The sequence below is a fragment of the Sander vitreus genome, chromosome 8 (assembly GCF_031162955.1).
Source record: "Sander vitreus isolate 19-12246 chromosome 8, sanVit1, whole genome shotgun sequence".
NCBI classification, from domain to species: Eukaryota; Metazoa; Chordata; class Actinopteri; order Perciformes; family Percidae; genus Sander; species Sander vitreus.
In genome coordinates, this window is record NC_135862.1 from 4,664,281 (window position 1) to 4,691,850 (window position 27,570).

Here is a 27,570-nt window from a genome sequence, read left to right on the forward strand (position 1 = left end):
TACTGGTCAATATGCACCTGTCATGGGAAGATGCGTAGCGTGTTGCCAAGGATTAATTGCGCTGGAGAGATCTATTTGCAGCCTTCTATCCCATAGGGGATGGAAAAGGATGCTCAAATAAAACTCTTAGGACTCTCCAGCTGATACAGAATGCTGCAGCACGTGTTCTGACAAGAACTAAGAGGGGAGATCATATTTCTCCTGTGTTGGCTTCTCTGCATTGGCTTCCTGTAAAATCCAGGATTGAATTTAAAATCCTACAAAGCTCTAAATGGTCAAGCACCATCATATCTTGAAGAGCTCATAGTACCTTATTGTCCCACTAGAGCACTGCGCTCCCAGAATGCAGAGTTACTTGTGGTTCCTAGAGTTCTTTAAAAGTAGAATGGGAGCCAGAGCATTTAGCTATCAGGCTCCTCTCCTGTGGAACCAGCTCCCAGTCTGGGTTCGGGAGGCAGACACCGTCACCACCTTTAAGAGTAAACTTAAAACTCTCCTCTTCAATAAAGCTTATAGTTAGGGAGTGAGGAGTTGCAGCGTTCGCCTAGACCGGCGAGGGAAGGTGTGTAGCCACAGTCATGACGCACCGCCTCCCTATCTCGGCTTCTCTTCATAGAAAGCTTACTATATTTAAGGTATGAGGAGTTGCAGCGTTCGCCTAGACCGGCGGGGGTGGGTGTGTAGCCACAGTCATGGCGCACCCCCACCCTATCTCTGCTTCTTCCCATAGAAAGCTTACATATACTTAGGGAGTAATGAGTCGCAGCGTTAGCCTAGACCGCCGGGGGAAGGTGTGTAGCCACAATCACGGAACACAGCCTCCCTATCTCTCCTTCTCTGCAGCTCTTAGTTATGCGGTTATAGTTCGAGACTACAGGGGTACCTCCTTTGACACACTGAGCTTCTCTCTCCTCTCTCTTTCCATCTGTGTTTATTCGTGTCACAGAAATGCTTGTTACTAACATAGCTCCGGGGAGCTTATTCCCCAGAGTTCTTATGTTCTTTTTCCGCTCAGCATCATCATCTTGGATCATGATGGCACCTACATTATGGTGGCAGCTGTCGCCGTGGTCCTGCCGTACACCCTGCTGTGCCCTATTACACCCTGCTACGCACTGCAATGCCCGGCTTCAACTTGCTATGTCCGGCCAACGCCCTGCCACGCCCTGTTACGCCCTGCTGTGCTCTACGACACCATGAACTATTATAACTATTACAATATCTTTATTGTGACTAATGACTTATTGCCATTGTTCATCATACCCCCAACCGGCACCGTCAGACACCGCCTACCAAGAGCCTGGGTCTGTCCGAGGTTTCTTCCTAAAAGGGAGTTTTTCCTTGCCACTGTCGCACTTACGCATTCATGCATGCTCTTGGGGGAATCACTGGAATTGTTGGGTCCTTGTAAATTATAGTGTGGTCTAGACCTACTCTATCTGTAAAGTGTCCTGAGATAATTCCTGTTATGATTTGACATTGAATTGAATTGAATTGAAAAGAGAAGGTAAGTAACGTTAAGTGTTAACGTCAGTGACATGATTTGAGCTATTTATAACCATGTTGGCCCCAATTCCATCTCCCACAGAATTATCTTTAGTACCAACTCCATTGTTAGGCTTTATACATGTTAGAATCATCATAATCACTTCAATGATGACTTGGTACACTCTGGTCAACTTCACTGTTTGACAGATGCTGACAAAATAAAAAATTGAGATTATTGGCACTTACGTTCAGATGCAGCTGATTGGTCCAGTGTCCGATGACCTTATACTCTGCCGTCGACATGTTGTTGATCTGATACTGGAAGATGTCGTAGCGTCCGGGAGCGTCGCCGTTCTCGTTGAAGGTGACCGGAGTCCCTGCACTTCCTGCAGAAACACAAAGAAAACAACAGACTCAGACGTTGTTGCCAAAGATTTATTTAGGTGTCTCTGTTAGCTGGGACAGAAACTTAACATAATTTTTGTTATAATCATGTGATTAAGCTTGTGAGCAGCAGTTTCTTGATGCTAACTGCTTTTGTGCTGTGGAAGAGCACATCCTGCTATTCCATGTGTCTGAACTGCTTTATCCTTGCAGGGCAGCTGGATTCTCGCAATATCACGAGATAACGTGACAATTGCAGGATCTCATATTGTATGGAAAAAAAAACAATCTGGTCAGGCTTCAAATAATGCAGTTGTGTCTGAACTACCAGCTTACCGAACCAATCAGCATCCGGTGAGGAGCTACTGGCAGTTACGTTCAGAACAACATGGTGGATGTGAAAGGCAGATGGTTCATCCCATCACCTGCCAGGTATTTTTTGAAAGTGCCTGCTCTTTTCCAAACAGTTTCCAATGACGGCTTCTCAGATGGTTCTATGTTATCAAACCATCTGGCGCGTCAGGTTATTATCCAACATCACTCATTGGCAAGTGTGGCGAATGTACCTTTGGCTCTTTAATCTGAGTTGTAGCTTACTGATTGGCTCCAGGTCCCTCAAAGTGCTCCTTCCTCTACAGTGTTAAGAAAACGTGAAATGCAAGACAAACAGTTATCCCAAACAACGGAGGTGTGGAATGAAATGTGTTTAGCGTGTTTAGCAATATTTTGTAGAATCTGTGAGTGTATCGAATATATATATGAACATATCGAAGCGCTGCAGGAGGTTTTTTTCCTACCACATGCACACATCTGGAGAAATTTGGGGTTTGGATCTTGTTCCAGAACACTTCGACATGTGGAAAGGACCACCAACCCTGCAATGTATGGCAAACTTATGATTAGAACTCAATCTAATGAACATGAATCCAAACTGACCACAGTCCCGGTTCTCTCTTGAAGACTCTTTGTAATGCGGTGAATGTGTGGTGAACAAAGTATTTGTTTTTGTATCTGTCGGTGTTGTCTTCTAAAGCAGTAAGCTCTTATTTTCTCTCAGGTTTATGAGATGACGCAGGTTTGACTCATCTTTTCACAGTTTTCTTGCCGACTCGTCACCAAAACAACCACATACACCTCTTGTTGCCATATTGGCAAAATCAATCCTGCCAAGTTAAAATTGCATGCTGTTTGACACTGTTCACACTTAGCCTGCAGATTGATAATATTTTAGAAAAAAACATCTGAAACTCCCTTCAGTCAGTCTCAAAAGTTCTTGTTATTTCTCCTGAGCAATGGAGTAAAAACTGCAATTTACTGTAGTAACACGTAAAATAATGATATTCAGAGCTTTTACACTCTTATATTATCCTGTAAAGTGGTTTGTCACCTGAAATACTTCACAGAATAAGGTCCTATATCGGTCTGTCTGGACAGTCTCACAGTCTGGACGCTCAAAGCGAGTTTGTTTTCCTTCTGAGAGAGAAGTTTTAGGACCAAATCGTGAAACTAACCGCAATCAAATTTTTTTAGTAACTTTTTAGGGACACAAAATATTAATGCTCAGACAATTTTACAGATCCAGAGAACCTTAAAGCACTCTGTAAGAAATCTACTAAAAACATGTATTGTACACTGACCATCTCACAGTGTTCATCCAACCCTGTCACTTAGAAATGACATTTTTATCTTACAGATTAAAGTTTTGAGGAAAATGTTACGCCTTTTGTATTATTCATTTTGTATTAACATATTTTCGCGGGAAAGGGAAGTTTGAGTTCCCCTGCTAAGCTACTGCCCCCCGGGACCCGACCCTGGATATACGGATGAAGATGTATGGGTAATGACGCAACGAATTGACGCATCTAGCAAGTCAAAAGTTGTTGGTACTAGGGGTGTGACGAGACACTCAGCTCACAAGACGAGACGAGACATGAGATTGGGTTCACGAGAATGAGACGAGACAAGATTTTAACACTATTGTAAAGAAAACTTCAATAGAGCTCAACAGTGTGGTTAGACTGACCATGAGCTACGTGGTTGTGAAATGAAGGTTTCTGCTCCTGTAGAAGCTAGAAGTCCGTATGAAATCAACCTTGTTTTAAGAAAAACATGTTTTATCTGCGATCTTATGGAGAAAAACTACAGTACCCACAATCCTAAGCATAACAACGTCTCTGATTGGTCCAACTTGCTGTTACCATAGAAACATTTACCGTACCCGCGAAACCGCGAAAGGCTAGAGCGAGCTTCTGCCATTTAAGTGTATGATAGTTTCTGTACACGGTCTTTTACCTTTGCCTCTTTTGCCGTTTTCAAAATGTTTTTTTGCGCTAAATGAAATGTGTTATGCTCACTATTCATCTCGTAGCTTCTTGGCTTGGTTCCAGTCTTAAAACTCTTTGTATAAGCAATTTTCGAAATGTCAATGTAAGAACTGAATGGGGAAAAACACTTCCGGAACTAGAGCCGTTAAAAAAGTGGGCGATCACTGTTAAGCTCTATTAAGAAATATGACTGGAAAAAAAGTCTTTACTCAGAGAACCAAGGTTACAATGTAACCAAGCGTTTAATTGCAGAAGTGAACAAGGAAGAAGGCTGCTCTTGTATCGACTTTTGACCATTTTAAGACGAGGGGAGAACATTTGTCTTTGTTTTCATTAAATCATTAAAAGTAAAGTTAGGTTTTGCTTTCTGCTTCTGACTCATTTAAATAAAAGACCGAGTAACAGAGCGATATACGCGAGTCAGCACCACACTGAACTGCACGCTGCAGTCCGTGTGTGTGTGCGTTTCTGTGTTGGGCACGAGTATGAGTGAGTGAGCGAGAGAGAATGTACAGATCCATTTTTGCGACACGACTGAAGCGTGGTGTTGCGACGTCATACATCCATGGTTGATGCTCCACACCCGTGACCGGCAGCTGATTGGACGAACGCGTCACGTGGGTCTGGCTACTCCTCGTTGAGAATACGATCTCGTATTTTACGAAAATAGTTCACCGAAACGTGTTTCTGAAAACAGTTGCTGAATCTGTCTTAATTTCAGATCGACGAAGGTCAGTTTAAAAGATTTTCGTCTACTTCTACTGGATAGTCGCGTCGCATTCAACGGATTCATTTGCATAAAAATGGGCATCGGCCAGCTTTTTGGAGGCGTAGCATTTTTTCAAATGCAACGCCGCCTTCCCGGGATGCTTTGCGGGTGCACTAAAGTCACTTGATGTCACCCATAGCAATAACATGTTGCACAGCCATGTGGATCCGCACCGTGAGAGAGCGGCCGTACCCTTTACTGGCAGCTTTGTACAACTGCAACTCCGCTACCACTCTGCAAAAGTGAACTCAGAGTCAAACTTGGTGAACGGGCGGGGAATCTTCTATGCTAATTTAGAGGTCCAAGCCAGATGTATTATAAGACCAGCCAGGTCAGACTCTGTCTACTGGCGACAGCTCTGCACTTGTGACTGATATCGTGAGACAATTTTTACCTCAACGAGAAGTCTAATCACATTTTAATCTGTGATCTCGTCACACCTCTAATTTATACTGATTGTGTTTGCAATCAGCTAACAATGTATTTAATTAGTTTTCCTTTAATACCATCTGCACCTTGTCCCTTTATACATCTTGGGCAGATTGGATAGCTGTCTGAGCTCCGAGAAGCAAAGTGTAAATGCTTCCAAGAAGCATTCAAGATTGTTAAAACTACTTAGGGAGCTGGTTTGAGACACAATATATAATCAGTATGTATAGTGTGTTTCCTCCGTCATGCCTGTGACACAATTAAGGCTTCAAATTTTAAAATCCAAATTGCTGGGAGTGTTTTGAACATTGCAAAGAACATACAGATGTTCAGTGAATCCTCCTAAAACTTGATGTTTTGTTTTCAGATTCTGCTTCTTTTTCGTCCAGCTGCTGTTTTCACTGTACTGTGTTTTTATCGTACAGCAGTGCTGTACTCCTCGCCGAGAAGAAGAGGAGCAGATTGGAGCAAACGAGAACAAATAATTAAAAATAAAACAGATTTATAATGAAGTGAGTGGGCGCCGGTTTGATTCTATCCTGCCCCGATTTCCTTCTTCAACATGAATAAAAGCATCACAAATCACATCAGCGTGGCGATGAATCACCAAAACTGGCCTCAGGATGTAACCCCCCCCCCCCCCACCTCCCCCAACCACCATTACCACCTCTTCCTCTTTATCCACCCCAACTATCAGTTGATACAGAATTAACATCCTTGCTCCACATCTTTTCCAAATATGGTAATCATGATAAATCTGTGGTGACACATGCTGCAGCTTTGTCATTAAACACAATGAGACAAACCACAATCAAACAATCTGTTCTGTCAAATAAAAAACAAGTCGAATCTAGGAAAAGAGCTCATCAAGTCTCTTAAAGGACCATAGTGCTGGTTCACGTATTTTATCTCAATTGTTTTAAACAACACATACTTTACCAGGCTGTTCTCATGAACCATTCGTACATATCGCCACGAAAAGTAAAGCACTGTAATTTGTATGTATTGCACATATTTATTGCAGTGAATGGATGGGTCATAAACCACAAAGCTTTTAAGCCAGGGAGCAGAATTCGCTTCCAGGGGGAAACAAAATACTGTCACCAAGGAAACGCGCGTTTGTTTCTTCTGTATTGTTTTAATCCAAACCACGATCTTTTTCCTAACTTAACTAGTCGTTTTGGTGCCAAAATGTAACTGTCGTCGCTGCATGACGCTCACTTTTGGTCGGGAAACTCAACTGCCATGGCCCCAGAAAGGACCATCATTTTGCGGTACCCTGTACCCAGCTCACAGTGACCTTTGTCGGCTAAGCTCAACTAGCAATGGACACTGATCGGACCACCATCTCGCGGTGCTGTGTAGCAGGCTACCAGTAACCAATTGTCAGCTTAACTCAACTACCAAAGGCTGCCGACAGCTTACGGAGCTCTGTAGCAGGCGTCACGTGACCAGCCTGCGGTAGCCTAATTTCGTAAGATATCATACGAATTGGTGTGCCTTCATTTTCCGATCCTGTTCATGAGAATGCGTTGACTTTACAGACAGTAACTTCTAACTAAGACCACGTTATGCTGAGGATGTTAATGTCTGTCCATTTCGATCAGAAGTTTTCAAACTGTGAGGCTAAAAAGAGCCAACTTTCCTTCTCAGGAGTAAGTGGAGACCAACTCAGAGCTAAAATATAGTGAATATTGGACTTAGATTTAACACGTCTCCAATGAGACATTCATGTTGTGGTAGGAAGCTGTTTGCTAACACTTTATAAGGTATGTCAGATGTTTTCAGCTTGTTTTGCTGCACTAAGTGGCCAAAAATCAATCAAAGCAGGTTTAATTTATGAACCCAGAGTTTTGGTAGGTTTTTCATGGGTCAGGTTCTACCCTGACTTAGGTCTCAGGTTGGGTCTTGGATATTAGTAACCAAGTGGACTCAAAGACCTTTCGTAAGAATGTTGTGGAAATTGGTTGGATTCGTCATCTGAGAGCTATGAATATCCATAACAGATTTCGTTGAAATCAGTACAATAGTTGTTGAGATATCTTACTCCAAAGTGTTGGTCTGATGGACGCACATTGCCATTCTTACGCCAGGAACAGACTGCCAGCAAAGCGCCGCGTAGATACGTGCCTGATCGGGCATCTGGCTATTCACACTAGACGTGCATTTCTCTGCGACGGTCACAAAGCGATTCTTCTCCTCTCCACTCTACAAAACGTCTCTCTCTCTCTCTCTCTGCGCCTCGTGTGTGTTTGGTAGTCATCCAATACCAACCCCCACCAACTCCAGCCAGGCCACTCCAATCTGTGTGTGTGTGTGTGAGAGTGAGTTTGTGCGTGTGTGTGTGTGTGTGTGTGTGTGTGTGTGTGTGTGTGTGTGTGTGTGTCTGTCTGTCTCTGGTGTGTGCCTGATTGCCTGTCTCGCTCTAGACACAGCTGATAAGTCAAGACAGCCAAAATCACCATAAACCTGGGTGCTTTATTTTGGTCTGGCGTTGTCCTTATACAAAGGATCTATGATGTCTATTATGTTTTTCCACCTCCAAGATGAATCTCTCGTCCTCCATCGTGTTGTAAAGGAGACGTGCACGATACTGGGGGTTTCTTTTGGTAAACTGACTGGATGCTCTCGCTGTTTCACTTCCTGTCCGGCTGTCTGATGCCCCGCGACTCACGTGAAAATAGGCCTGGCGTGTACTGTATATTTAGCGGAATGGAGTGGAGATCTGCTTCACACATGCTTTTGGGACGCGTGTGACGCGAGTGGTGGAATTTCAAGCATTGACTTAAATGGCCGCGAATGCTTGCGGAGGGTTGTGGCGCCTCCGGAACGCAGCGCAGATGCCCCTGGTGGAAAATGGGGGTTAGGATCAGCTGTGATGGTACATGTCCATATACGCGTTGTTTTTACTGAAGGGATCGCCCCGCTTCCCAGCACTGTACGCAAGTGGGCTTGCCACCAGTTTCTCTTCACTGACCAACAACAGTCTACACCCTCCGACAGCCGCGATGGCTGTACCTGATTGGACGAACACGTCACGTGGGTCTGTCTGCTCCAGGATTTTAAAACCGACCATAGTGGCGGCTCTTTTGGAATACGATCTCTTATTAAACAAAAATAGTTCGCCGAGCCAGAGATAGGCCGCGCAGTCGCTGAATCTGTCCTCATTTCAGATCGACAACGGTCGGTTTAAAAGATTTTCGTCAGCTTTTGAGAGGCATCGAGCCGAGCTGGCTCCGTCGAGTTGCCCGCTCCTCATTTGCATTAAGTTGAATCCAGGCAACTTTGCTATCGCTACCAGTATGCATGCATGTCTGCTCCCATAGAAATGAATGGGAAGTGTGGAAATGACGCTGACAATAGACACGTACCATGAGACCTAGAGATCTGATCGGTTTGTTAAAGGACCACCAACAATTACAATTCTTGTCAGCCTCTCTCAATGACAAATACTTTTTCCACTGAGACTAAGCCGGGATTTGAACCATGAATACTCAAGGTGATGAGTGAAGTTCTTACGAGCTGTGAACTTCATTTCCAGATGTCTGATACCTTGCTGCCGCCAGTGCTGTCACAGCTGCAGTTTGTTATCGAATCAGAGCAGAAAGAGGCCTGATGCTCCATTAATCCACTTGTTTGAACTGAATGGATCCGACAGCAGCAGCAGCTCGTCTTCACTGCGCAGGAAGTGCGTGTCGCCCTGAAACACAGCGGAGTGAGGCATCAGAGTTTTATTGAAGCGGTCCTCCTCTATCGATTGTTTCCGTGAGACCTTGGCGGTCGGTCGGCGTGGGCGTTCCAAGCTGCAGCCTGGCAGCTGGTCCATTCATCTGTGTGATAAGCCGCACACACACTGCTCTCACCTCTGCATCCTCGCTCTGACTGCAACTTATTCAGGTTCCTGCACTCCTCGTTCAGCTGTTTTGTTGTTCGGTCAATTTATGATTCCACAACCGATTACCTTAACGTTTTAGTCATTCCCTTCAAATGTCTCGATCTCACATGAACAGTGACATATTTTATTTTCATTCAAGTTCACACATCTGAGAAAAGTTGACACCTGCTTTCACCAGATTGTTGCCATGGCAGAATTCTAATTTTGGTAGATCACAGTAGGCGGCTGCTGATGGTAGAGTTTGTGAAAAACCAGTGTTTAAAAGCAAAGCAGAGGAATTTCCTAAAATGTTGAACTGCTCCTTTAATCGAGAGGTTCACACAGTGCAGGAATAAAAAGATGTTCTCTCTCTCTGGCTGTTTCCTCTTCCTGCTTTGTTCAGCAGTTTATAAAAAGCTGCATATTTGAAGTGAAGACACAGCGGGAGATGAGAGCTCCTCACATATTCATCACTCCACTCACCTACAGTATTCCCCCTCCTCCTGCCTCTCATCCCTCCATCAAGGATCTGACTGTAAAGGGTTTCTCTTCCTGCAGCTCCACAGGGGCAGTCACGCTGCATCCATCTTAAAAACGGCACCAACAGGCTTTTATCGCCTCTTAGAAAGCATCTGCTGTCCAAATGAATCAGGGGGGAATCTCCCTGACATCCCACCCCCCACCCCCCACCTCCCCTTCCTTTCCTCCCATTCCCTCGCTCTGCTAATCGTTGTTCAAACAGGACGTTACAATAGGACGGCTCTAGTAAAGCGAGCGCTAACATTAGCACAAGCGTCTCGATTAGCCTCTCGACGCTCCTCTAAAAATAAGCACACGGGCGGGGAGCACACGGGTGAGCTAGCGATAAGCCCCCCGGCCGCCACCGCCACAGAGCCCTCGCTTCGCCCTGGATTCGCTGCATTTCATACACGGAATTATGGGTAACCCCCGCTGCTCCGCGCTCAGAGAAGTGAAGCATAAAAATAACAGAGGAGCAGCTCGAGTTTGATTTATGTCAATGTTAGATGTATGTGAAGGTTTAACCGAGCATGCTGTTCACAGATTCATGGAGGGAAAGCCCCAAAAGCAGCGTGACATGACGTGTGTATGTGTGTGTGTGTGTGTGTGTGTGTGTGTGTGTGTGTGCGCGCGCCAGTGCACGTGTGTGTGTAAAGGCCTTAACCCCTGTGTTGTCTTCCCGTCAACCTTTTTCGACGTTTTTACGACTTTGTTTTCACAGTTTGTTTTTGCTTTTTTCCAACGTTTTAAATTGTAACATTTTTTTCTAAAAAAGAGCCAACTTTCCTTCTCAGGAGTAAGTGGAGACCAACTCAGAGCTAAAATATAGTGAATATTGGACTTAGATTTAACACGCCTCCAATGAGACATTCATGTTGTGGTAGGAAGCTGTTTGCTAACACTTTATAAGGTATGTCAGATGTTTTCAGCTTGTTTTGCTGCACTAAGTGGCCAAAAATCAATCAAAGCAGGTTTAATTTATGAACCCAGAGTTTTGGTAGGTTTTTCATGGGTCAGGTTCTACCCTGACTTAGGTCTCAGGTTGGGTCTTGGATATTAGTAACCAAGTGGACTCAAAGACCTTTCGTAAGAATGTTGTGGAAATTGGTTGGATTCGTCATCTGAGAGCTATGAATATCCATAACAGATTTCGTTGAAATCAGTACAATAGTTGTTGAGATATCTTACTCCAAAGTGTTGGTCTGATGGACGCACATTGCCATTCTTACGCCAGGAACAGACTGCCAGCAAAGCGCCGCGTAGATACGTGCCTGATCGGGCATCTGGCTATTCACACTAGACGTGCATTTCTCTGCGACGGTCACAAAGCGATTCTTCTCCTCTCCACTCTACAAAACGTCTCTCTCTCTCTCTCTCTCTCTCTCTCTCTCTCTCTCTCTCTCTCTCTCTCTCTCTCTCTCTCTCTCTCGCGCCTCGTGTGTGTTTGGTAGTCATCCAATACCAACCCCCACCAACTCCAGCCAGGCCACTCCAATCTGTGTGTGTGTGTGTGTGAGTGAGTTTGTGCGTGTGTGTGTGTGTGTGTGTGTGTGTGTGTGTCTGTCTGTCTCTGGTGTGTGCCTGATTGCCTGTCTCGCTCTAGACACAGCTGATAAGTCAAGACAGCCAAAATCACCATAAACCTGGGTGCTTTATTTTGGTCTGGCGTTGTCCTTATACAAAGGATCTATGATGTCTATTATGTTTTTCCACCTCCAAGATGAATCTCTCGTCCTCCATCGTGTTGTAAAGGAGACGTGCACGATACTGGGGGTTTCTTTTGGTAAACTGACTGGATGCTCTCGCTGTTTCACTTCCTGTCCGGCTGTCTGATGCCCCGCGACTCACGTGAAAATAGGCCTGGCGTGTACTGTATATTTAGCGGAATGGAGTGGAGATCTGCTTCACACATGCTTTTGGGGACGCGTGTGACGCGAGTGGTGGAATTTCAAGCATTGACTTAAATGGCCGCGTTGCTTGCGGAGGGTTGTGGCGCCTCGGAACGCAGCGCAGATGCCCCTGGTGGAAAAATGGGGGGTTAGGATCAGCTGTGATGGTACATGTCCATATACATGTCCAAGGGGGGAATCTCCCTGACATCCCACCCCCCACCCCCCCACCTCCCCTTCCTTTCCTCCCATTCCCTCGCTCTGCTAATCGTTGTTCAAACAGGACGTTACAATAGGACGGCTCTAGTAAAGCGAGCGCTAACATTAGCACAAGCGTCTCGATTAGCCTCTCGACGCTCCTCTAAAAATAAGCACACGGGCGGGGAGCACACGGGTGAGCTAGCGATAAGCCCCCCGGCCGCCACCGCCACAGAGCCCTCGCTTCGCCCTGGATTCGCTGCATTTCATACACGGAATTATGGGTAACCCCCGCTGCTCCGCGCTCAGAGAAGTGAAGCATAAAAATAACAGAGGAGCAGCTCGAGTTTGATTTATGTCAATGTTAGATGTATGTGAAGGTTTAACCGAGCATGCTGTTCACAGATTCATGGAGGGAAAGCCCCAAAAGCAGCGTGACATGACGTGTGTATGTGTGTGTGTGTGTGTGTGTGTGTGTGTGTGTGTGTGTGTGTGTGTGTGCGCGCGCCAGTGCACGTGTGTGTGTAAAGGCCTTAACCCCTGTGTTGTCTTCCCGTCAACCTTTTTCGACGTTTTTTACGACTTTGTTTTCACAGTTTGTTTTTGCTTTTTCCAACGTTTTAAATTGTAACATTTTTTCTTCTACACATTTCCAGCGCTTATTTCTACGTCCCATTTTTTCTGATATAAAACAAAAATTAAAAACGGGCCAATGTGACCCGAAGTCAACTCAAGGGTCAGTAAGCTCAATCAGGCGCAAGCCACACATGAGCCGCATGCTGAGCCAGGATTCAGTCACGATGCAGAACCTGGAGCTTCACCGAGGAGATGTTCCCTGAGGCTGCACATTAACTCGTTATCATCATCTTCAGTTCAGCCCAGAGTGCATCACATGAAGGAATTAAGCCCATCTTTGGCCATCCAGAGTCAAGTTAAATCCTCTAGGTCAGGGATCTTCAACAGGGGGTCCAGGGGCCCCTAGGGAGTCCTCAGAGTCAATGCAGGGGGGTCTCCAACGTATCGTTAGTATTTGAAAGTTTTTTCAAAAATTAAAACGTCTTAACATGAATCCAACATATTATTAGTAAATATAACTCCCCACTTCTTACTGGCCTATAGGTAAGGTAGCCACCCACAGATACAGTTCATCAGGATTTACAGTGCCACATGTATGTTTACCATCAAAACATGATTTATAAAATCAAGCCAACAATTATTAGGCTATTTGAATAGCTTAGGATTCTATGCAAAAAGGTATGTATCAAGCCTTTAGGCTGCCTTACAAGTCGTTGTAGACCCAGTTTAATATGCAACTTCATTTTATACAACATATAGTAGGGGGTCCCTGCTCCGTCTCTCTTTCAGTTAAGGGGTCCTTGGCTGAGACCCCTGCTCTAGGTACTGAGGAGTAGACAAGCATCCTCTCAGATAATATTAGGAATGTTTGGTTCATAACTGAACTGATAAATAACGACATGTTGTTTCAGCACTGATGTAAAATCTTTACAGACAGCAAACGTCTGTTTTATTTTACAAATGACTCGTAACCAACAATGTGCAACTCTCATTGGTACACAATAAGTCATCAAATGAATAATGGAGATTTTTGTCTTCTTTTGAATTTAATTCTCCGTTCATTTTTGCATTTTGTGTTTCCATTTTGTTTTCTGCCATTAGGACTGAAGGCTAAAACAACTCATTCCGTATTAAATGAGAATGTACGTCGCCAGTTTATGGCCTCCAGAGCTACAGATATTAGCTGCTGTTTTATGATGAATGTTGTGTGTTGAATGAATGTTGTTTTTATGTTATATACGGATGTGTGCAACACAGTTTTCTTTCAAGCATCGCTGGGAGGGGCACTCGCTATTTCGTTGTATTCTTTGTAATATAATGACAATAAAGGCATATTATCTTATCATATCTGCTTTCCGATCTGACACCACTATTGGTTAAATAAAACCATATTCTGTGCTACACCTGCTCAAGCCCTTTCACCTCCTGGGTTTAACCCCCTCCTGCAATCCACAGTGCAGCCCCACTGACTGTTGCAAAATCATGTACTTATGTACATTTTGGTAACACTTTACTTGAAGGTATGTACATAAGAGTGACATGACACTGTCATGAACACATGACACTGTCATGACACATGAACCCAAACCCTAATCCTAACCATAACTTGTCATGACAAAAACCGAATGGCACTTACTAAAAGAAGCGTTATGTCATAAATATTTATGACTTGTTCATAATGTTTATGACACGTTCATGACAGTGTCATGTCACTCTTATGTAGATACCTTCAAGTAAAGTGTAAGCTACATTTTTTATGCGTTTTTACAGTGCCGGGAAGCAATTGATATTCATCCATTACTGTAAGTGTTACCAAGCAACAGTAATGCCACTTTGACAGAACTAATGCCGATACTTGATGTTCAAGGCAATGGATTATACATGACTTAAGTTTTGTGTATCAAACTGGTGTGCAGTTTTTGAAGACAGCTGTGAGAAGTTCTAACTTTTTTTAAAAATGTCTTGAAAATCAAAAACTATAGTCCTCACAAAAATAGAAGAACAGGAGCACACAAATTGTCCTGAATGTTAAGATTCCTTAATAAGATTCCTCCTCTAGGCTTTAATCTAAAAGATGACTGACTAATCTTCCTGTCTCTGTCACGTTTCCTGTTTTTCCCCCACCCGTTTGCTTTAATTCACTGAACGAGGCAACTAACTGTTTAATGTTTAAAAACCACGACGTGCAGCGCCTCAAGCCCAGCTTCAACTGTGCACAGATTTACTGTTCCAGCCCTGCGGGTGAAACCCACCGCTGATTCAATGTTTAATGTCTCTCCTCCTCCTGCAGAAATAACATCCAGCAGCTCCTCACATCCATCAGGCCTGACACAGAGAGATGAATCCTTCAGAGCTCAACACATCAGCCACAGAATCAGCTCAATCTCCTCCTCTCTCCTCTGTCTTATGTGTGTCCTCTGTGCAGAGCAGGTAGATAGAAAAAATATTCAAATTGAATCCCCTGTCCGCAGGTAGAAGGCTAGGAGGGAGGAAGGATATATATATATATACACACACACACGTATGGGAATATAAGAGAAGATCTTCTGTCTGAAATACTGCAATTTATGGGAAGATCACAGTGGATTGGAAGCTATATAGGATTTTAACTAACACCAGAGGAAGTATCAACAAAACTGAAACTGTCGAGATGTGGTCAGTCACAGAGTGACAAGGGGACGTCTTCAATTTGTTTGACCAACAGTCGAAACCCCCAACAAATTCCATTTACAATGATAAAAAAACATAAAAATAAGTACTTTTTGACGTCACAGAGACTATCCGTCCATGTTTTATACCAAAACATTCTCACTGCCAGCGCGTCAAAAAGCAAATGCTTGGTCAGATGCCCCTTTGGCGTTTGTTACTGACGCAAAAAGTCTCTTTCAGCGTCTAGCCCTTTGGCGTCATTTATGGACGCGCCTGGTCGGGACTCTTGGCGTCACTTTTTGGCGCTCTGGGGTGGTGACGAACGTGTAACTGACGTGGCACAAGAACGGGACAGTTAGGTTTAGGAAAAGATTGTGGGTGGGGTTACAAAATGAACGTTTCGGTGACACGCGGAACAAGAACATATTAAACTTGTACAATGGTAAAAAAAAAAGGTACAAATGAGAAATAATCTGTGATGTCACGGAGAGTCTCTCTGATTTCGAATCGTGAATAGCCAATCGTGTCAGACTTAAGAATCAGAATTGACTTCATTGTTATTGTAAGTACATACAACATTAAAAGTGCTACTCCATGGTGAAAACATAAAAGCACACAGATTAAACTAAGAACATACACACGTTTGATATTTAGCATTTGAAATCCTGTAGTGTGAAAAGAACAGCGATGGAATATTGAGCAGAAACCCGCAATGTACCAATGAGAGCGAGCTGACGGGGAAGTGCCACCAACCGGATGTTGCGTACTTGTGTAGAACCCGGAATATGGGGCACCTGGTTAGCTCACCTGGTAGGGCGGGCGCCCATATATAAAGGTTCACTCCTTGACGCAGCGGCTGCATGTCATTCCCCCTCTCTCTCCCCTTTCAAGTCTAAGCTGTCCTGACAAATAAAGGCCTAAAATGCCCCAAAAATTATCTTAAAAAACAAAACAAAGAACAGGAACATGGCTGCCAACAGCACCAGTACAACATTGGTTTCCTGAGCCAAGTGGACAGTAGAAAAGGAAGATGAGCTTCATGGCGACAGTATGAATGCTTGTTTAATGTCTTATGCAAAACGTACCAGAGAAGAGTTGTGTTTTCCCCTTAACTTCGTCTGGAATACGAACTCCGCCCCCCTGCTTGTTGGTGTTTTAGGACCCAACCATCCAGCACTCGGGACAAATAATAAAAATGACTTGACTTGATCGTCAAAAGTTGTAATAAATAATAATAATCAGTCGTTACATCTGTGGTCGCCTACGTTTTTGTAAACGGCTCTCGTGTGCACCAGGCATAAGGAACACGCTCACCTTGAAAGCGAAAAGAAAAAGTTACATTCCACGTCAGCCTTCAGTAGGAGTGAAGAACACGTTTTTGACAGAAATTCTCCTCGCAGAGTCATGAAAAAGAGAGATAAATGCCTTTGTTTAGAAACCAGAGAGCGAAAAAATGAGCTTTATTAAAGCTTTTGTGAAACCCACGGACGGCCTTGAGTCAACCAGAGAGGGAGGGTTCATCTCACATGCTGGAACATAGACACGACACGGCCGGGAGGGGGAGAAAACCAAATTACAAATATTCCTTTTTCTTCTCTTCCTCACACATTTTCAAATCGTATTCAGAGGTCTCCAAGCTCGATACATTGACCTTATGTGTTTCAGCAACAACAACAAGGGCTTCTGTGTGCTCTGAGATCAGCTGGCAGTGGTGGAATATAACCAAATAGTATTTACTATTTTACTAGTAAGTACATTTTTTGCTGATTTATACTGTACTTCTACTCAAAATTTGGAAGCAAACATTGTACTTCTTCCTCCGCTACATGTATCTGACAACATTAGTTACTTTTTGCAGTGTGGAACCCTATTAACTGTTAACACCGCAGAACGGCATGCTGGGTACAGCTCGCTCTCCGTACATTAAAAGTATGCTAGTATGATCAGGAAAATGTACTTAAAATACTCAATGCGAAAAAATCTGACGAAAAACAAAAACTCAAAATAACTTTAAACGTATGCAGGGAAAAAAATGACGTGAATGATTAATAGAATAGTCATTTTGACTAATTGTTTGAGCTGTATTTGCATAAACTGTTGGATAGTTTGATATATGACAAAACATTTTATAAGCTCTTCGTATGTTTTGTATGCATACATCTTTTTTGTAAAGTAATTAAAACTAAAACTAGGGCTGAACGATGTGAGGGAAGTATCTAATTGCAATTATTTTGACTGGTATTGCGATACGATTCACGATATTGGAGGGAATGATCATTTTTGTATCATTAATCTCATTTTCATTGAAAAATATTAAAATGAAAAGAATTAAAATGATTGTGATTTATGAGAGGACCTGTACCAAACAAAGATTTTTTTTCTTTAGTCTGTAGGATAGGATTTGTAGGCCCGGACGTCTCATGCAGCACCACGATACTTAAAGCTTTATGTTACTTTTTCATATTAATGAACGTCCGTTACATTCAAGCCATTGGCAAATGAGTTGCTACAAAGCTAATTAAGACGATCAGCTCCACACAACTCAGCACGGCTATGTTCAGAAGATTGGTGTCGTCCGGCGAAACGGAAGGCTTGTATCATGTGGACGCGCCAACAGTTTTGTTGTCATTACTTCCAATTCCGACGGGGCGATGGGGGCGACAGAAACTACGCACTACGGCTTTAATTCAGTATTGAGAGGGAACCCCTATTAACTGTTATCACCGCAGAACGGCATGCTGGGTACAGCTCGCTCTCCGTTGCTCGCTACAGTCCTTTAAATGATTTTAATCGTGCGGCTCTTCTAGTCTTTCCAAATGTTTTTGGGCCGAATCGATCAATTTCTGATATTTAAAGTTAGAGTCTTTTCATTTCAATGTATCCACTGATTTACAGACGTCTTTTTTCCATTTAAGTCTGTGGGAAAAGTCTGTTTGGGCCAGAGGGCATCACGTGACGGACACGGAAGTTGTAATTCCACTGTTTGGCTGCTATGTTTAATTTGCGTTAAAGCCTGGCGCACTTCCTGGGGGCCTGACTACAGTACATTCAACAACAGATGAAGAAAGAGAGACCGGAGATTTTCCATTGGATAAAGTCAGAACAAGAAATACTACACACATCTATAAAATGAGACAGGTGTGTTGGAGGAGGTTGAGCAGGTCAAAAGTTGCAAAGGAACTCCCACACAGTCTAACTTGCAAAGATGAATGTGAGATTTTTTGCCTAAGAAGGTCTAGTACCGAAACGTTGCCAGCTATTTAATTTATATTCGCAAGTAAGACGGTGGGGAGTTTCTTTGCGACATTGTAGCAAACTAAAACATTTCAGCGATGTAACTTTCAGAATGAACGCTGTTGTTTCTGGGAAATAGCCTGGTCCCAAACAGATGGCTGGTAGCAAATGACGCTTATACTCTTGCTTTGCTAGGGGACACAACTACATCATGGCAAATGTATTGACACAAGGAAGCGCAGTGTCGAGTTTAGATGAGCGGTTCTCGAGAAAGAGAGAGCAATCGGAAAGGTTCCTAACAGCACCGGCCACTGATAGAAATGATGCACAGCACCCAAATAAAACATCCTAATAAACTGGAATTATCTTTTTAAAAATAACCCACAGCCAACACCAGAAGCCTTTATAGAAAAACACATACTTCCTCACATTCTCTTTGAAATGTGACAGTGGATCCGTAAAGTTGATGTCTCAGCACATTTGAGGAGGAGTGTGAGATCTAATATTCCACAGCTGTGTGTGTGAAGTTTTGTGATTATTAAAGTTGTGTGAAAGCAGACAGATCATCAGACTGCAGCAGCTCCCATTGAGCTGACAATAAGGAATCTGGAATTTAAAACGGCGACCATATTTGGAGTTTAATAACGAGCGGGAGGATTCCCTGATGATGGCGTCAGCGTTCACACTTCCTGCTGATGAAGGCCTCCGGCATGAGGAGGAAGGAGATGGAGAGGGAGGAGGAATGAAGGTAAGAAATAAAAGAAGTGTAAATGAGGGAGTGGTAAGTTTTCCTGTTGGTTTTTCTTCTTGCATCATCTTCTCTCACATCTTCCTCCTGCGATTGCTCCATCTTTTTTTTTCACCCCAATGTTTTTCACCTTGTGCGTTAGGGCTGGGACAATTGTTTTCTAAGAAGAATGGATTTTCTGCTTTGGATCTGATTGCTGGAAACGGATATGATGTAGTCGGCGGTACCGTATATACAGAAAATATTTTTCATTGGTAAAAAAATGTATAAAAAAATGTTGATTATAGGGAAAAGATTTGATTTTATAAATCACTGGGGGGAAAAATTGTGATGCATAGGCCTACGTGAATCGATTTTAGTTCCCCACCCCTATCACGCGTCATCGTAAAACTGTCAACATCACATCAGAGAAACTTCATGACTCCAGTCAATCGCCTCCAAGTTCCTGGCTGATGAAAATGTTGGTGATATCGCAATATGAATCTCAGCTCACATAACCACATGTGCACGGAATTGTGAAGAAATTCAAGAAGAAATGGACGTCAGAAAAGTGTGGAAATGCTTGTTTCTCTCCAGAGAACTTGTTCAAACGGTAACAGAAAACGACATAGAGGGGTTGACTGTTGAGGCGGTCGATTGTTAAAAAGTCACAGCCAACCAAATGGCTCCATCACAAGTCATACAGACTTACGACATCAAAATGTTCTCAACTTTACTGAGAGCAGTTGAAGAAGCCGTCTTGTACAATCAGTGGGATCTGTTGGCCTCTGGGCAGCTCCACATTTATTTTGGTGGTTCTTGCTTTTTGTTATCTCTGTAGATATTTTTCATTTTTGAAAATAGCCTTTCTTGATTTCCCTTGCGTGCACGTGTTGTGAATGTAAAGACTAAATGGTCATCCAGCAAAACTATGGCGCAGACAGCCCAGAAAAAGAATAATATAAACGGATATTGATCAGAGCAATTACAGAATGTAAACCATGTGTGAGATTGATGCTGTAGTGTGTGGTCTGGTAGATTGTACAGAACATGATGATCCATATCCAAACACAGTGCATCAGTGTTTCTATTGACCCGTCAGGAGAGCTCACCGAAACAGGGTAACACAATCTTTAATTTGTCCTTCGTACTGGCTTGAATCGAATGGGAGAAGGAGTGAATATTGGCAGAGATTGATGATGGAGTTGAAGTTAATTAGCAGGTTTTAAACGGGCCTGAGTGGACAGATTTCCAATCAGGAGGAGACGCGGCTGTGATGCATTTTACACAGGTTTAAAACATGCGCATAATACTAACATGAACAGGAATAGTTGAATTCCTATAAACATTTCAAGTAGCACCTACAGTGTTCACGTTTGAAGACTTTGTGAGTGTATGAAGTCTGTTGTGTTTAATTTTTACTTGAAAAATAGCTCTAGCCAAACAGTCGCATTATAAGAAATGTTAGAGAGTAATTTCAGTTTTTTTCAACCTGGACCCTATTTTCCTATATTTGTGTGTGTGTCAAGGGTGTAAATCCCAAGGAGGGTCGGGAGGGTCAGGACCCCCCCACCCCATCTAATGGTTGTTCCCCCCTAGAAATATCATTAAAACACTGCTGTGTATTGTAAATAACATACTGATGTATACTTAAAATATCTGTGTAAGCAGTAAAACAATACAAACCCCAGAAAATGCTTTTTAAGTTTAGAAACATTTTGAGTCCCCCCTCCCTTGCCTCACAGTGGTTTGGTCCACTGCATGCTGTAGGATCTGCGCTAGACTCACAGTCACATCGGGTAGTGACAGGAATGTAGTAGGGAGGCGGTTCAAGGCTGTTTTATTCACATTAAACATCGGATGAAGTTGTTCTTTTCTCAAATAGAAATGATGCTGAGTAATTAATGAATTAGTCATGACAAAAAAGTTATGTACGCTATGTTAGTGTAATATAATGTAACGTTACCTAGCTTATAGCTTGTTGGATAGAAACAGGGCCGGCTCTAGCCCTTTGGCTGCCCTAGGCGAGATTGAGTTTTGCGCCCCCCCCAGTCTCGCAGTTCCAGATCTCCACAGTGCTGTGTCAGCGATAGAGTACCAATGTATGTACATTTTACTTGCATGTAAGTTAGATGGCATCAACATTTGGTCTAATCATAACTGGTCCGGCAACCCAAAGGCCAGTGTTTTGTTTCCAGATTTGTGTGCATGGTGACTTATGATGGGGGGGTCTGGGGGACCCAGTAGGCCTACACCAAAACGCCAAGTAAGTACAATAAGTCCTCATATCAAGACAATTTGGTAACATCTTTATAAGAATGGGTGCTTATGGAAATAATAACGTCACTATGTCACTGGCAAAGGAGACAGAAAGAACTGAGGGACAGGGAGACCAGGGACAGTCAGGTGGAGAGTCTCAGGGAGACCAGGGACAGTCAGGTGGAGAGTCTCAGGTAGACCAGGGACAGTCAAGTGTAGAGTCTCAGGGAGACCAGGGACAGTCAAGTGTAGAGTCTCAGGTAGACCAGGGACAGTCAAGTGTAGAGTCTCAGGTAGACCAGGGACAGTCAAGTGTAGAGTCTCAGGTAGACCAGGGACAGTCAGGTGGAGAGTCTCAGGTAAGTGTGTTGAGCTTAGTTCATATTTTTGGAGGTGTGTGTCTGTCAGGGTTAGCAGATGAGCTTTACCAGTGGCTCACTAATTTACATTATGATCAGCTAATTTAACAAGTGTACAAAAGCATTGTATTTCCTCTGCTCACCGGGCTGAAATGTAATCATATAAGGCAAATGTGCATCGTCAATTTCCGTCCACTAAAAGTTCTTTTTTTGCTAGTGACAGGCTCAGATTGTTAATACAAGTGTCTGACAACATTATGGAAAGGAGCCCTACAGAGATAGACCTTTTTATAGAAATTTTACAGAAAGTGCTCAGAGATTGCTATCGTTATATTCACCAGACACCATTTAAACATTACTTTTAGCATGTACAGAGCATATTTTCACATGAAAATCTGTAAACTATTTGTTTATTTCAATCAAACCAGAGTGGAGATTGTTGGAAAAGTGGAAAGATGAACCACAATGGGTTTTCATTGTTTTATTTTGTGTCTTTGAAGGAAGTGTATTTTTTACGATGAAAAAATAACTTTTTATTTACATGGAGTCTGGTGGGTTTAGTGATAGCAGTTTGTGGATGTTTTAATGTTTAAAAAAAGGATCTTACTCTTTAACAGAAAGGTTGACTTCTGTAGGAATCCTTTCCATTATGTTGTCAGATACTTAGAATATTAATCTGAGCCTGTCAATGGCAAAACGAGCACTTTTGTGAACGTAATTGAAGGTGCACAATTGCCCAATAACTTACATTGTAGCTTGTTTTGCTGACTGCCGACAGCAGCGGTCTTGTTTAATACTGGACCAATTTCAAAGATTGTTGTTCCCATCAGTCACTTAGACACAAAAACATAGGAAAATAGGGTCCAGATTGAAAAGAAACAAAGTTACTCTTTAATAAATAAAAAAAAAACACTCAAATGTGAGGGTGAATGATGATGCTGATGCTGATTAACAGCTCTTACCGTTGAAGCTGACGGCGCGGATGTGGGCCAGCAGCTCCTTGCCGTCGATGTTGGCCATGCGCGGGCAGAGGCCTGGGTATCCGGTGCACAGCTCGCGGTGCATGTGGTGCAGAGCGTGGGCCATGGCGTACACGGCGTCCATCACAAACTGAACCTTGCCCTCCTGCTCGTAGGTGGAGTCACGGCCGACTTTCTCCAACCCTGGAACAGAAACAGACAGGGGACCAATCACTGAAATGATCAAACAAATAAAAGACACTCCATGGATGGTCATGAGATACAATCAAAAGCTCCAGAACAGCTATTGAGTGGATTTAAAGGTGAGATTGATTTGTCAACTGGTAATTCCAAAGTCAAGAATTAAATTCCAATCTCCACTTTAACACCAACATGGACGAGAAGTATTTAAAGTAATCAGAAAAAATGGGAATTTGAACATTTGGCATTCAATGATTCCTGGGCGACTCCATCTGCAGATAAAGATAACATCTGTAAGATCTTTACACAAAAACAAAGGGTCAGTTTTTAGATTAATTAATTAAAGTTCCGTTTTGGATTTTGGTTTCCGCTGGACTTCACTCATTTAGGCCTGATATTCGGTACCTTCCGCTTTCTTGGTGTTGGCATTCTAACCTCCGGTGGATTTCTGAGGACTGTGGTTAACTGCTCCTCAGATCTCTGCAGGGTAAATCCAGACAGCTAGCTAGACTATCTGTCCAATCTGAGTTTTCTGTTGCATGACTAAAACAACCTTTGAACGTACATGTTCCACCAAAACAAGTTCCTTCCCGAGGCTATTTTGCAGAGGCCCCGTCATTGAGTACTTTGCTTAGCCCCACCCAAGACGATTGTGATTGGTTTAAGGAAATGCCAATAAACCAGAGCACGTTTTTCTCCTATCCCTGAATGCTGTGTGGACTAGCCAGACCCTTGTCCGCAGCGCTGTGGAGGAAGGTCTGGCAATCCGAGACAAACAGCATCCTTATGGAGCATCACAGGTTAACTCGCAGGGCTACGAAGTGCATCGACAAGTGACGCAAATGAAAAAGCAGTATGTGACAACGTTGGGATGAGAACGTGTTGGTATTTCCCAGTGAATAAAGATAAAAACAGTAGCTTGATTTATTGAAACGGATAAACGTGTCATTATGTTGTTATGAGATCTTGTAACAATGAGATAATTTTCTCCTAATTATGAGATAAGGATTTCAAAATAGAAAAAAGAAAAGAAAATGGATATTGGAAATGTTCAAGTCTTTCATAATTATAAGCTGTTTCTTGATATTTTTATTACAATACAGAAGTCGAACATAGTTATCATTTTTTATTTTTCCTTCCATCAGCAGACAAGACAATGTTCCTCTGTGGGAGTAAGTGACAATCACTATCGCCCATCACTCATGACAATCTGAACAGTAGTATCAACAGACTAATTAATCATCATCTTTAAACTCTGCTCATAATAAGGTAAAATATGGCAGAAAGTATTAACAATTGAGAAGGTAAAGCAGAGAGAACAGCGCTGCTTGTGTACAAACTTTACTCATTTCCATCTGCGCTCTTTCTGAGCACTTAAACCAAATGTTTCAGAGTTTGTCCTTGCCGCCAGGCAGAAAGTAACTCACAAAGGATTATGGGAATGTAAAATGAGACACATTTCCTATAAAACTAACCCATTAACATAAAAAAAATACATTTGGCTCCCTCTCATTAACCGTGATTAAGAGACCGAGTGGAGAAGACATCGTCTTCTTTTATTTGAAAACTCAGTAAAGACCTCAAAAATGTTAACTGAATAATCAGCGTTAATAGAGCCGCGGCACTCTGCGATCAATCCGCTGGCCGGAAAGCACAGAGGGAAGCGAAAGAGAGGAGGAGGAAACTAACTGCTGGACTGGACCCTCCATCAAAAGACAAGACTTCTCTGAATTAATAGGAGTTTAGAAATGAAATCCAATTTAATTTTAATAGCAGGCTGGCAAACGGGGGGGGGAGGGGATCTGTCTGAGGGGAGACATTTGCTCCGGCAGTAAAGACTGATTACACGTCTGTACAGAGGTGATAAATGAGCCTCGACTGGGGAACGAAGAGCCAAAGATGTCAAGCAGCCGAAGCAGAGAGGAGATGTACGGCCGCGCAGCAGATGATCGCTGCTCCCTGCAGATGATGAGTATCCTCAATTTTTAAAGACTACACATGTTTGATCCTGGAAATTCAGATGGTGCCTGAATGCAGCACTTTGAATTTACAAGATGCTCGGCGTGTCTCTGAGTCAGAGAGGTTTTCCCGGGACATCTGGGGCTCGTTCAGTCTGAACCGTTTCGCTACGTTTTTTTACGACATGTTTCCTCGTAACGGTGTGAAACGGTGTGCAGCGGGCTTTGAGTTACGTTTTCTCTGGTTTGGTGGGCGTGTCTCTCGTTTATTGGTTGTGTCACAGGTGATACCCAATTAGCAGAGACGTGTCTGTAAACTCGTGGTAAAAAAAAAAAAGCACACCGCAGGGTGTTCAACGCACCCGTTTCAGTTTAAAAAAAACATGTTGCTACGTTTTGTCGGGGTTGAACGTGGCCCTGGTAAAGAAGCTTCTCTGTGAAACAGGTGATCAGTGCATCTTAAACTCATGTTTAGATTTAAATCTCATCTGACTTGTTTAGAGTACGGATTGAGTAATCAAGACAACGCATTCTCATGAACGGGTTTGTATTATAGCGTATGAAAACGTATGCATAACAATTCGTTGATATAGACAATGTACCATCTAACCGTAACTAGTTCTTTTGGTGCCTAAACTTAACTGTCGTCATCACATTACAATCAGTTTTTTTTTCCGGCTAAACTTGAAACGGACACTGAAATGACCAGGACCTCAACCTAAACTTAACTGTCATGTGACCGGTCTTCCTGTGTCCGTCCGGCGCTCATCGTGATTTCGTAGGATATCATACGAATTGTTGTCCATACGTTTTCATACGATATCATGCGAACCCGTTCCTGAGAATACGTTGTTTTAGGTTCTGTCAAATTAACATTGTATCCTGTATTTACATTGTACTGTTATCATCATCTTCTGTTTTTTTTCCCCCTGCTGTTCGCAAACCAGCAGGTTGATAGGGATTTGAGCTGATTGCTGCCTCTACAAGAAATGCCTGTTTTTCTCTTTCACACTAGCCTGAGGAAGATCTTGTAGATCACAATGCGGCCTTTATGTAAAAGAGAAACAAATTATTTCTGTGGAGCCTGACATATTGCAGACCTCCTTTGTGCCCTGGAGATATGAAAAGGAAACATTTTGTAGAAACTGCTTTATTTGCACAAAAGACATGTAATTTAACAGCTTCTTACTCTAAAGACCCTACTAGCTTAAACAAAAAGCCTATGAATTATCCATCAGCCTCAGATGCTTCAAGAATAAAGAAGATTGCTAAGAGAAAGTGGGAAGGGAGCAGCGTGTTTAGCCATGTGGCAACCTGAATCTCTATGATGATGATGAGGATGGAGAAACACCAACACTGACTGAGGTGACAGACAGCTTCATCATGGCTGCTGGCATTTCAATTACACATCATTTAGAGGGTAAATGTAATTCCTTCTTGACGTGTTTCTTTTTTCACGTCTCTCTCTCGCAGACAACCGTCTGTTTCAATTAGATTTAGAAATTAGATAAACGGCAAACTAATTACAGAGATTACCAGTGATGGGATGAGTTCAGGGGAAACCAGCCTAGCTGTGGCGTCTCACACGGCTGAATATATTTACATTAATAGAGTTTTTGTTATTTATGTTGTTTGTCAGTAACGTCAGTCTGTCAGAGTAATAATGTGTATGCATTAAAAAAAAATATATATATATATAATAAAGTAATAATGAGTTTTCCTCACTGATTCTGATTGAGTCATAAAACATGAGAGACACGTCTGAGAGCAACTCAAGTATTTATGAATTCATCCCGCGTCCATGAAGACTATTCTTGACTTCTTAAAAATGCACAAATTGCATTTTCCGCTTATCTTTATGTTTAGAAAGTGATTTGCATAAAAAAGAACAAACAGCACATCACATGGAAAAATGAAACCGCGTGACATAAATCATCTGAACAGACAAATATTGACCAGCACAACATTTATCTTGTCTGTGACATTTTAGATTTCACACCTGAGGAAGACCCAAATTGTTGGCCGAAACTTTGTGTGCCTTATTTGCAGAGCATTAAGCTGTTGTGCGGACTTCACCTTCTTTGAACATTCACTTTTTTGTCCTGCACCAGCAACTACATGAATGTGCACAACATCGTCTTTTTTGAACATTTTCTGTTTTTCTGATTTCTGACTGAACCATTAACACCAAGTAACAGGAAACATCTGCGTCTTTAATTCATTAATAAAAACAAATAAAAGACTAACAAGTCCCGGGTCAAGACCAAGAAGTGCTTAGCAAAACCCAAAGTAAAGCTAGGTAAGTCCAGAGACAAGTCCCAAGTCAAGACTGTGATGAAAATCCCTCTCATGTAGACTGATGAACTTGATATGTAGTAGTAGTAGTAGTAGTAGTAGTAGTAGTAGTAGTAGAAGTAGTAGTAGTAGTTAGGGCTGCACAATGTATCGTTTTTTTAATCATCGTGATATCAACTGGCGCATTAAAGACATGGCGTAAGTCTGCGATATATCGCGAAAGACACTCACAGATTTTTTTGTCTTAGTTGAAAGAAAATATCAGTAGAAAACTCAGATTGGACAGATAGTCTAGCTAGCTGTCTGGATTTATCCTGCAGAGATCTGAGGAGCAGTTAACCATAGTCCTCACAAATCCACTGGAGTTTAGAATTACAACACAAAGGAAGTGGAAAGTAACGGACATCCGGCCGAAAATGAGGGACATCCGGCGGAATTTCCAGCGGCACCTGAACAATGCCCGAATTGGAAAGTCGGCG

The 27,570-nt window shown here is 42.7% G+C and overlaps 1 protein-coding gene across 1 annotated transcript in view; it reads right to left on the minus strand.

Annotated features, from left to right (window-relative positions):
• The window catches only part of grm8b (glutamate receptor, metabotropic 8b), a 145,826-nt gene that overhangs the window by 24,867 nt on the left and 93,389 nt on the right, over positions 1 to 27,570 (minus strand). Inside the window, exons 7-8 of the mRNA XM_078256461.1 lie at positions 22,641 to 22,841; positions 1,735 to 1,874 (exon numbers count right to left, since the gene is read on the minus strand). Of these exons, the coding sequence (XP_078112587.1) occupies positions 1,735 to 1,874; positions 22,641 to 22,841 (341 nt within the window). The remainder of the gene's footprint in view (positions 1 to 1,734; positions 1,875 to 22,640; positions 22,842 to 27,570) is intronic.